The sequence below is a fragment of the Daucus carota genome, chromosome 6, assembly GCF_001625215.2.
Source record: "Daucus carota subsp. sativus chromosome 6, DH1 v3.0, whole genome shotgun sequence".
Taxonomy (NCBI): Eukaryota; Viridiplantae; Streptophyta; class Magnoliopsida; order Apiales; family Apiaceae; genus Daucus; species Daucus carota.
The window spans coordinates 22,800,802-22,813,223 of NC_030386.2; the positions used below are offsets into that span (position 1 = coordinate 22,800,802).

The window sequence follows — 12,422 nt, forward strand, 5'->3', positions numbered from 1 at the left end:
AAGGCTTATAATCAGATCTGAGGATCCATGAATAATACTAGAAAATAAAGTATCATTTTCTCTCCATTTACACAATTTCACATAGTTAAATTAAAATACAAATTTTAGTCTAATAAAATGCATAAATTTGAATCGAAGTCGTGGATTACTAAATTGATTTGGCTTGTGGTTGGTATTGATAAGGTAAGTAACTAAACAACCCAACAAGTATAAACTAAATTTTTTTTAATATTTTGTATATATATATTATTAAATATTTATATTGTATATATATAAATATGCGGGTTGGTTTAATACAAAACCGAAACCAACCCACAAATCACGGTTTTATAAATTAGTCAAACCGAAACCGTAAATCTCATTTCGGTTTCGGTTTGAATCGGATTAATATCGGATTGGTTTATGCGGATTTTGCGGTTTAAACCAGACCGTGACTACCCCTGTTAAAAGCCAACATATGTTAAATATTAATATCCATGACAAGTATGTAGCATCTGTACACAATCCACTGCCTCGATCCACTTGGCTATATCCGCCCCGCCGATTTTCTTCTATATATTTGCAGGGATGGAGGTAGAATAAACAGGGTCCTGGACAAAACTTTTATACAAGATACTTAAATTTGAATGAAAAACTCTGATAAAAGACTCTTGTGACAACTGAATTTTAATTGGGACATACAATCATGAGAGGGAAGATTGAAGAGGTTCCAGGCTGTTTAAATCTTCCTTGAGTATGACCCGGCTCATCAATGTTTCCAGTCAGCAAAGATTGAGTTGGGAAACACTATATCGGCAGATTTGAGATTAATTACACTAATTTTTAACAAGTGATCAGATTTCACTTTCATTTATTTAAAAGTCCGTAACACCGATCACAAAATACACTACTACACAGTACCATAATCAAGATTGGCACGTCTAATTTGCATGCTTAAATTTAGCTATTTGTAGTTGAAGATATTAGATCATAGATTTAGAGAAAGGGATCAAGTGATTTTACTGCAGCTTATAACGGAACATTCAAGAATCAAGAGTGACCAAATACCAGGACAGAATGACAGATTGTTAATTCTGCTGTTATTAAGTTTGGGGACTGATCGAGTAGATAAGAAAATATGAATAATTAATTTGCTGCCTCAGTCTAACAAAAAGTCTGGTTTTTACAAATAATAATTGATTGATACTTTGTTTTAGCTTAGAATATTGGAATAAGACCCTTAGCCCATGATCTTGCAATAATACCTTTAGCTGATGATATTGGAATGATATTGAAATAATATCATTAGCTGATGATATTGGAATAATACGTGATATTTGAATAATGAGCTTGTTTGTCCCAGCTTAGCTGATGATATTGGAATAATACGTGATAATTGAATAATGAGCTTGTTTGTCCCAGCTTTAAGCCCAGCTTGGGCTTAAAGCTGTTTCCAATTTTAAGCTGAAAAATGTCTGTTTGTGCATGTAATAAGTCAGAAGTCGGCTTAAAGTCAGAAAAAAGCCAAAAGCTAACTTAAAGTCAAAAGTTATTTTCAACAAGAGAGCTAGACTTAGAAAGAAGCATAGGCAAGCAGATCTTATCAGCCTGGAAAATAATTCATGTCTTGTTCTTCCAGTCCAACAATGGTGTTTATACCATCTCCACTCGGTGAATCCATCATAATTGCGAAATTAGAGATAGGTCCACAATATGCAGCTTTTACTAGCCTTCAACTTAATTTTACATTTACTATATATGTAGGGGCCGGTTCGACAAATCATGAGATTATCTATATTATTTATTTTTGGTATTGCTAACTCATTTTTTAAAGTAAGGATTATTCATGATTGAAGTTGCTCTTAGATTATAGATTAGATTCAAAAAGCGATTAAGTGAAACTGCACCTCGTACCAAACATTCGAGGGTGATAAGTACCCGGAATTGTTTTCGCTAGTATTAAGTTTCGGCACAGTAGATTAGAAAATATGAATCACAAATATCACATTAATTTGCTGCCTCACTTTTACCAAAGTCTGGTTTCCAGAAATAATTATTGATTGATACTTGAAATTTGTTTTAGCCGATGATGTTAAAATCATACCCTTAGCTGATGATATTGGAACAATGGCACTTTATTTTCAACAAGAGAGCTAAACTTAATTAGAAAGAAGCATAGGCAAGCAGATCTTTATCAGCTAGGAAGTGTTTCATGTCCTGTTCTTCCAGTCCAACGATGGCGTTTATACCATCACCACTCGGTGTATCCATCAAAACTGCTGCATTAGGCACAGCTATGTCCACAAATGCAGCTTTTACTGGCCTTCCCCACCCGAAATCCATCTCATCATATAATGGGAAATTACAAATGCTGCTCACGAAAAAAGGCTTGTGATCAGTTTCTGCATATTTTAGCACCAGTTCCAGGTTTTGTCCGACCGAACTTTTTGATCCTCTAAGCTGCATCTTCCCTTTCTTCATTTGGGCGATCAATGTATTTAATCTTGTCTCATTCATCGTAGTTGTTGGAACGTGAATCATAGCAATTAGATTCCCCACACTTGTTTTTGGCAATGGAGGATCCATGAGAGGACGCATGTTTATGGTATTCACCAGTACAGATTTAGTATAGGCCCCGGAGTTTGAGGCAGTTGCGGCTCCTACAGCACACCTGTAGAGGAGTGCAGTCACAAGCTCATTCCGCGTATAATTTTGATTGAGGCCATCTTGTCTGTCTTGCATTTCCACCTCTGCCTTGAGTTTCGCTATCTTTGAGTTGGGAAACACTATCTCAGTAGTGATCCAAAACTTTTCAGGATACGAATGCTCAATGGCGGTTAAATCATCATTACATGATGGTTGCTGCAGCTCGTGCACAAAAGTGGGACTAAGATGCACAAGTTTTTCTTCATTGTCAGGGTCGCGGCAAAGGCTTGCCCAGTAACTTAGGAATGACAACAAAGTGAGAGCATCAGCAATACGGTGGGAGAGGCTCACAGCTACAGCTATTCCTCCGCAAGAGAAATGGTTTAGTTGAACAGCCATTAAATTACCAGAGGACAACAAAGGTCCCCATATGGTACCAGGGGGACAGAGATGACCATAACCATCTTCTTCATCCCTGGTAGGAGTTTTTGCCAGGATTTCTGATAATTTACATGCTACCTGGGCCTCAAAGAATTCAATGCCTTGGTCATTGTATTCTATGCGTGATCCTGAAGAACTTAGCTTTCCCGCAACTGGATAGTACTTGCAAAGTGTATTGGATAGAGAGTTCTTGAGTAGATTTGGTATGGTGGCTTTATGAGCTAGTGATTGTGGATTGGAATAGAAGAATATCATAGGCGTGTAAGGACCGGGCAACCCTAGATCATGTAAAGGAAGAATGTAAGGCTTGAGGTTCAAGGGTGTGGGAGAGGCCGGTTTAATGTTGGTTTTTGATTTTGAGACTAGATGCAAATGCCTTCTAATTAGTCCCCTCATTATCATGCTGCCAGTTGTGGAGAATATAAGCTCTATTGCAAGGAATGAGGGTAGAAATGCATCTCCATTGTTCCTGTATTATATACCCGTTTAGCTGTCTATGCTTGAATAAGATGATACAATTTAGATTATTAGACTGTAGCATGCATCTATGGAAAATAGTTGAAAGGACAACTGAATTGATTGCAATACTATTTGAACCAAATTAGTACTCCCTCCATCTCTTAATACCTTTCAACTGAATGTAATTAATTACAACTTTCATGTGACAAATATATATACTTTCATATGAAAAATATATACTATCAAAAGAATCTTGTGATTCAGGAGGAATGTCAACCTCTAGTTTGCAGACGAAGAAACATGGTTCCCCTTCTAGTAGATTAAATATATTTTCTAATAATACAATTTCCAAAATTTTATTAATCATATCGTTCAAATTTTGATCAATTTGACTACAGACATAACTGCTATTATGGGGCAACGGGAGTACTATCTTTGAGTTGGGAGGTAGTGATCCAGTACTTCTCAGGAACTAAAACTTCAGCAGCAGCAGTTAAATCATCACTACTTGATTGCGGCAACTGCATCTCGTGCACGAAACAGAGACTAAGATGCACAAGTTTTTCCTGGTCATCAGGGTTGCGGGACAATCTTACCCAGTAACTCAAAAATGACAATACAGTGAGTGCATCAGCCATACGGTGGGATAGGGTCACAGCAATGGCCCCAATCCTCGGCAAGAGAAATGATTCAGCTGAACAGCCATTATATTAGGAGAAGACGATACATCATGCCATATCATACAGTCCCTCATTCCCATTTTAATAGTTATGTTTGTGAAAATAAAATGTCCCATAATATTTGTCATTTTTTTTTTCAATAAAACTTTTATACTGTTTTTAAAGTTGACTATCATCAACTCCCGCAATTTTCAAAAATTATTAAGCAAATAACTATGAAATTCTAATAAAATGACTGAAAACTTGGTTATATTCATGTGTAATTTATGTAATTTTAACGATCACAACAATAACAAGACATCACATTTAATATTTTTTGATATGTGTGAAATTTGCAAAAAAAGACTATTAATATGGGAGGGATGGAGGGAGTGTATACCATGCTTAAAGAGATGACTGCAACCATCTTTTTTCATCCTTGACAGGAGTTCTTTCTAGAATTTCAGATTGTAAGAATCAGCTACCACACGCGATCATTTAGGATGATTATATTGTTTGAGCTTAAGGGTGTGGTAGAAGCCGGTTTTATATTAATTTTTGATGTTTAGATTCCATGTAGCTGCCTTCTGGTTAGTCCCCTGATCGTCATATAGCTATTTGTATTTGAATGTATTAGATTATAGATTTAGAGAAAGGGATCAGGTGATTTCACTGCAATTTATAACGGAACATTCAAGGGTGACTATCACTGACTAAATGCCACATATTGTTAATTCTGCTATTATTAAGCTTGGGGACGGGGTGGATAAGAAAATATGAAATATTTGCGGCCTCACTTTAACCGAAAGTCTGGTTTCCACAAACAATAATTGATTGATACTTCATATTTATTTTAGTTTATGATATTCAAATAATACTCTTAGCCGATTATTTTGGAATAATACCTTTAGTTGATAATATTGGAATGATATTGGAATAACACCCTTAGCTGATAATATTGGAATAATATCCATACTGACATTAGAATGATATTGGAACAATACCCTTAGATGACGATATTGATATTATTTTGATTCTAATAATTTTATTACTGATATGATTACTAAAAGTTGTATATACTACTATAAAGTTGCAAAAGCACTTTTATACACAAAACACAATTGTTAGTTTAGTTGCATTTAGCTTTGCAAAGAACATATGTTACAAGGTGCATTAGTTACACAGTCACCCCTTCCCAATTTATTTGTCTTGTTTGACTTTTTGTGGTCAAATTTACCAAATTTTGACTAATAATTAGTAATTATTATTACATAATCTTGAAAATAAAAAAAAATACATTTTAAAATAGAATAGAAATAGATTCTAGTAATATGTTTTTTGTAATTTTTAAAATTGTTTAATATATGTAAATTACAGTCAAAGTTTGGTCGATTTGACCATAAAAAGTCAAACAAAGCAAATAAATTGGGACAAAGGGAGTATATGATTGCAAAGTTGCAAACTCTATTTTTGTAAAAAAAATTCAGAAAATAATATAACACCAAATACAATAATTGTGGGCTAAATTGGACCATAAAATTTGCACAACTTGTAACACATCATTTGGATAGTAATGACTATATTCATTAAATATAATATGTTTAAATATAATATCCGAGAAATAATGAGATTATCTATATATTCTATCTGGGTCTTATATGTCAAAATATCTCACTTGACCCACCATCTTATCGGGTACTCATTTAAACCACTATAAACCACATATATATCATTTTACTCACATCACTGTTCATGCCTCTTTACTTATTCAATTATCAAAAATCAACTTTTGTTCTTTTGATACAAAACCACTTCAAATATATACCTTTATAATTGTCTCTAGTATTTATCAAAATAATATGGAAATTTCTAAAGCAACATATCTGGGGTGATCACATAAATATATATATTTATAGTTATATATTTTTAACTACATAGCTACGGTTTATAGTGGCTTAAATGATTCCCCGATAAGATGGATGGGCAAATGAAATATTTTGACGTAAAGGGTGGCGATATAAAACCCTTTTCTATTTTGATGACATGCTAACTCATTTTTTAAGTAATGGTTTTTCATGATTAACAGAGTTGCTATAGATTACATTCAAAATGGATTAAGTGACTTTACTCACCTTGTGGCAAACATTTAAGGGTGACCAAGTACCCAGAATTGTTTCTGCTATTATTAAGTTACGGCACAGTAGATAAGAAAATATGAATCACAAATATCACATTTATTTGCTGCCTCACAATTTTACCAAAAGTCTGGTTTCCAGAAATAATTATTAATTGATACTTCAAATTTGTTCCCTAACCAATGGATATTGAAATAATATCCTTAGCCGATGATATTGGAACAATACCAGGTTATTTTCAACAAGAGAGAGCTAGACTTAGAAAGAAGCATAGGCAAGCAGATCTTTGTCAGCTAGGAAATTTTTCATATCTTGTTCTTCCAGTGCAACGGGGGTGTTTATACCATCTCCACTCGGTGTATCCATCATAACTGCTGTATTAGACACACCTATGTCCACAACTGAAGCTTTTACTGGCTTTCCCCACCCGAAATCCATCTCATCATATAATGGGAAATTACAAATTCTGCTCACGAAATAAGGCTTCTGATCAGTATTTGCATATTTGAGCATCAGTGCCAGGTTTTTTCCGACCAAACTTTTTGATCCTCTAAGTTGCATCTTCCCTTTCTTCATTTGGGCTATCAATGTACTTAATCTTGTCTCATTCAGCGTATATGTTGGAACGTCATTCAGAGCAATTAGATTTCCCACACTTGTTTTTGGAAATGGAGGATCAATGAGAGGGCGCATGTTTACTGCCCGCATCAGTACAGATTTAGTATAGGCCCCGGAGTTTGATGCAGTTGCGGCTCCTACAGCACACCTGTAAAGGAGTGCAGTCACAAGCTCATTCCGTGTATAACTTTGATTTACACCATCTTGTCTGTCTTGCATTTCCACCTCAACCTTGAGTTTCGCTATCTTTGAGTGGGGAAACACTATCTCCTTAGTGATCCAAAACTTTTCAGGATGCGAATATTCAATGACGGTTAAATCATCATTACATGATGGTGGTGATGATTGCTGCAGCTCGTGCAGAAAAGTGGGACTAAGATGCACAAGTTTTTCTTCATTGTCAGGGTTACGGCACAAGTTTGCCCAATAACTCGGGAATGACACTGTTAACGGGAGAAACTGGTTAACAACAGATGTGGGTAACTGAGTGATTTCCGGAAGGAACAGCGAAGAACACGGGACGGGAAGTGATGGATGATGTAGCTGATCTTGTGTTTGATCCTCGAGAGAAAGAGAGAAAGTGTTCTCAGGCGTTTCTCAGCAAGAATCAGATAATGAGCACAAGAGGCCTACGTACCCTTATTTATAGGGGTTCAAGCTACCACGTAGTTCTTACGGGCCAAACTTCTTAGCATGGGCTAAGTGTTAGTCCGGTCCATCAAAGCCCAGGTCCGTAGGACCTTGAGGGCTGCCGTCAGGAGAGGCCCGAACTCGCATGGCCTACGCCCATGTGGCAAGAGGCTGTCATGGAGCGGGCCGGATTGTAGATAATGATCCAATAAACAGAGGTAGAGACCTCGGGATCCATACTCGTGGGCCCAACGGGTCCAGGCACGAGCCTTCATGTCTTCATCATCTTCTATGGGGCGAGGGAACCCAATCATCATCGTACAGGATGATGTAACCCGAAGTGAAAGGCGTAGCATTAATGACGAGAGCCCAAAGGACTTAGTAGAATATAGCACGCGACCTTTCTGATGAGGCCACCTTGTAGTTGAGAGGATGAGGCCTAGAGGCCTAGCTGGAGAGTGAGCCCTAGGGTGATGACCCCCAGGCGATTAGCCTTTAATTATGATGACCCTTGAGAGGCATGAGGCCATAAAGCAGTGAGGCCCTAGGCTCATTGGTATATCTTCATGATGGCCCCTAAGGGTGATGACCCCCCGGGGTTCTTCTCCAAGTCTTCATAAATATTCCCAGTCATGGGGCCTTATTGACGAAGCACCTTATAAGAATGATGAGCCCAAAAGACTCGGTCCAAACAGACTGTTAAGCCCAATATCTTTGGCCCAATCTCCTCTCCCTCTTGTGAACTGGATAAATCTTCATAAATATAAGTGGACAGGCCCACCTTGGTGGTTCATATCTGATTACGGGCCTGCCTAGGCCCATGCCTATTTTTGGGCATAACAACTACCCCCCGATTCTTGCCCGTCATTAGGGATGCGAGGAAGAATCCCAGCGAGGCCTTCTGGTTCGTGAGTATGCACGCATCTGACAAGGCTAGGGGAAACGACCCCAATTTCCGCGAGCCGTTCCTTAGTGACCATGGCACGAGCCGAGACAAACCACACCCGACCATGCGAGGCTTCTTCTAGCGACCCCGACAGTAGCGAGCCATGGCGACGCGACCCTTTTTGGGATGAGAGGCCAAGTGACGCGAGCCCTTAGACGTGAGGCCCCACATGCTACAACTGTCGGACAGCTGTCAGGTGGAACTGATGGGGTGGCCAATGACAGTGTGCCACGTGCCCCATCCGTCCTTCTCTCTCCTCCGTCTATAAATATGGCAATGATTTGCAATCATTTGTCATTTTCCGACAATTTCGATACACAAACTCCTCGCTGCGCCTCGCATTCGAAGCTGGCTCGCATCAGGGTATTTACTACATACGCGAACCGTAGCCCCGCTTCATCAACTTCTTCAACTCCTCGCTCTTCCTCGTCCTCGTCTTCGGAACTAAAGAGTGAGTCCTCCTATTTGTTCCTTTTATATATATATCGTCCTTATGCATTGCACATAACGTTCACTCTTGTTCCTTATATCATTTCGGCTCGCAGGCGAGGCTGCCTCGTGATAGGCCACTTGGTCCTCGCCTCACGACCCCTGCTTATGCGACCCTCCGTTAGCTTAGGGGTCGCATAACGACCCTGACTTAGCATATAGGGCCGCAGCGGGTGTGATGTGAGGACACCAGCTTTCTTTCCTTCATCTTATTTCTTTAAGGCACACACTTATCCACCATCTTTTTACAGATGTCTGAGAGCGAAGCAAGCCACGCCTCGTCCTCCGCCCCTTCTCCGCTTATCCGCCGGCCCCGCGACCAGGGAGACCCCGCTAGTTCATCAAGGGACCCTCCTACCGCCTCGAGAACTCCTCACGCGATATACCCTGAGGAGCCCTTGAGTGAGGAAGCCGTTAGGTGATAGAGCATATATTTATATATGTTTTTATATGATTTTATTCCCATAATTTTAGTATTTTGTAAATAATCGGGATGTTACTAATTGATTTTAAGTGTTTAATTTCAGGAAAATAAATATTCCTAAAGTTGGATTAAATCAAGCTTATTTGAGCTTAATCAGATGGAAATTCGGACTTTATGGATAGCCAGCGAAGCAAATCTTGTTTGGGTCGTAACTTGAGTTCTGGATGTCAGAATTGGGCGATTTAACAGCCCACGCGAAGATATTGGAATTTTCTACAAGTTTAAAGTGGTCCAGATATCAAAATCCAACTGGATCAGCCCAGAATCAGGCCTGAACAGCAGCCTACGAATTTCAGCATCAGAATCCAACCCGTTTTAGGATATTATTTTATTTTCTTGTAAATTAAGAAAACTCTTATATATATATTAGGGTTTGATAGAGATTAGAGACAACTAACTTTGTATCATATAGAATAATATAGAGATAGCTTTTTAGAGAGAAAAGGGAGAGAAACACTTGTGAGAGAGATTGGAAGAAGGAGTGAAGGGATTCATCCGGACTTCAAGCACTTTCGTCAAGTTGTATTCTTCGTACTTATATTCTTACTCTCATGGTTTGTGGTATAAATATATATTTGTTTCATCTATTCATGAGTAGCTAATCCTTTGATCCAAGAGTTAGGTAGTATTCTTTGGCTTATTATGTTTGTTTAGTTGGATTGTGTTTTCTCTTGATTTGTTAATCTGTCATTGAGTGCTTTATACAATTAAAAGAGTAGCTAACTTTTAATTGAATCTGTAGGAGTTATAACGAATCGGGAGAGGAGTTATAATTCTAGTACATGATATGATGGACACAATTTGAGTACTGGATCGGGAGATAATTATGAGAATTGTGAGACATAAAATCCTTGGTTCTTAATAGTTTACAAGTGTTCTTTGATTGACCATGGGAGTGGCTTTTAATGGATAATTGTAGGCATTATAATCTACCTTGGGAGAGGATTTTATAAATATTAGAAGGTTGTTTTAGCAAACAAGAGACACAAATTAGACATTCATGATAGCCATTGAAGAACTTTAATTCTTGGGTTGTTTTCTCTCATATTTATTATATAGTTTATTTATTTATTATAATAATTAGTTGATAACCATACATCACCAAACCGTTAGGGAGGTGACCCGGGTGGAGTCCTCGATGCAGAGCGAGTCGAGCGGACTTCACCTATACCTTGATAAGGCTTGGTCAACCGAGGGCTTTCATTCTTTGAGGGACCCGGAGGGCTGGAAGGGAAAATAACCAGCACACCTCGAAGGTGGGTTATTCGACTTCTCAGCTCTTGAGAGATCGCCTCGCTTATTGTCCCGAGACGAGGCGGAGGCCCAGGTCCGAGAACTGCTCGCATTGGAGAGGGCAAAGAAGAGGCGACGCCCCAACAGCGAGGGTTCTGACATCGGTGATGCGAGCCCTTGGGATTCTGGTACCGATGAATCCTTGGGAAGGGCCTATTATGAGGTCGATGCTGAAGGGGATATCTCTGATTCCGAGGACAGAGAATGGCAGGAGGGGGACCCCGAGCCCGACTACCTTGACGAGTTTGCGAAGCCTGAGGCCAACTCTGATGAACTTGAGGACATGACCCGGGCCGTTAACTACTGCAACTATGACTACATTCCCGAGGAATCAAAGGAGCCGTACCACGCGCCCTCTCAGCCCGAACTAGAGGGGCCTATTTATTCAGGGGCTCTTCAAGATGAAGCCTCGTCGTCAGCGAGGCCAAAATCACCTCGTTTTTTGGCTTGCAAAGATATCTCCACTTCATTGAGCGAAAGAGAGTTGGCGGATCTTGCCGAACAGTATAATTTGGGGGGCCGCCTTGTCCTTCCACGACCCCATCAGAGATGCTATAGGTTTAACTTCGCGGAGAATTGGGGTAGGGTCCCCCGGCTCATCCTCTCATCCACTTTAGTAAAGATCGGGGTCGCCTCGCCCCTTCATCCATTCTTGGCCGAGGTGTGCGAGGCCTATCAACTCGCCCCGATACAAATCAATCCCAATGGCTATCGTTCAATGATAGCTTTGTATATAATTTATAAGGAAGAGGGCTTTGACACTCTGGATGCGAGGACTCTAGGGTATTTCCTGCAGCTGAAGCGGTCCCCAAAGAAGGATTTCGGGTACGTCTATTTCTCAGTTTGGCCCGAATTCTACGGGAAGAACTTGCTCATAAGGGCTCCTAGTAACTCCGGCCTGTGGAAGGAGCCCTATTTCTATGCCTACGACGTCCCCCGGGTTAAGACCTCCTTCGATTATAACCCTGGTAAGCAACCCGTATTTTACTGTTACATACATGCGTTCCCTCTTTTTGTGCGAGGCATGTACTGTCTTTTCTTTATCGTCTATGTGCTGATTTGTTTAAGTCATGTGTCCTCGCAGTAGCCCCTACTCGCACTATCCTCAAGGACGAGGAGAAGCGGGTCGCAGACCAAGTCCTTTCTCTTCCCTCAGAGAAGAGGAACGTGAGGGAGCTGCTGTCCAGAGAAAATCTGATTAAGCACGGATTCCTTAACCCATCAATTGACGAGGCCCGTCGCAGGATGACGAAGAAGAAGCAGGCTGTGGCCAAGGCCCCGAAAGCCCCTAAGGCCCCCAGGGTCACCAAGGCCTCGCTACAAGAGAAGGCCAGGGGAAAACTCCCCATGAAAGAAAGTAGGCCTCGTCGCGACGCGAGCCAGATGTTCGCTCGATTTAGCGAAGCGAACCCATGGCTCGCATAATCACGCATCCCCTTTTTACATGCATGCTTCATACTCATTGTCCTCGCATCCATTTATTTCTGTTTTGGACTAATGGGTTGTCCCTTTGTGTTGCAGAAATGTCACGATCCTCGAAGCAGCGAGGTCCGGTCCCTTTCGCTGTGGATGATGACGATGTTGCGATTCTGGGGGCGCAGAAGGCGGCCCCCAAAGGGCTTATGGCAGATGCGAGGCGTCCT

At 40.1% G+C, this 12,422-nt stretch overlaps 2 protein-coding genes across 2 annotated transcripts; both read right to left on the reverse strand.

Annotated features, from left to right (window-relative positions):
- Window positions 1-2,003: 2,003 nt before the first annotated feature.
- LOC108225195 (acyltransferase Pun1-like) lies at window positions 2,004-3,566 on the reverse strand. Its single transcript, XM_017400018.2, has one exon. The coding sequence runs from the start codon at window positions 3,466-3,468 to the stop codon at window positions 2,143-2,145; it is 1,326 nt and encodes a 441-aa protein (XP_017255507.2). The 5' UTR covers window positions 3,469-3,566; the 3' UTR covers window positions 2,004-2,142.
- A 3,011-nt stretch (window positions 3,567-6,577) lies between these two features.
- On the reverse strand, window positions 6,578-7,884 carry LOC108226090 (acylsugar acyltransferase 3-like). Its single transcript, XM_017401043.2, has 2 exons — window positions 7,794-7,884; window positions 6,578-7,380 (listed from the first exon to the last, which is right to left on the reverse strand). The coding sequence occupies exons 1-2, from the start codon at window positions 7,882-7,884 to the stop codon at window positions 6,578-6,580; spliced, it is 894 nt and encodes a 297-aa protein (XP_017256532.2).
- Between the last annotated feature and the right edge of the window lie 4,538 nt (window positions 7,885-12,422).

Excerpts from the sequence above, each read along its gene's own strand:
- LOC108226090 (XM_017401043.2), bottom strand. The coding sequence starts at position 7,884 with ATGATGATTGGGTTCCCTCGCCCCATAGAAGATGATGAAGACATGAAG. Across the intron at positions 7,381-7,793 it reads CCACGAGTATGGATCCCGAG|TGTCATTCCCGAGTTATTGG; the intron begins GTCTCTACCTCT and ends TCCCGTTAACAG.
- LOC108225195 (XM_017400018.2), bottom strand. The coding sequence starts at position 3,468 with ATGATAATGAGGGGACTAATTAGAAGGCATTTGCATCTAGTCTCAAAA.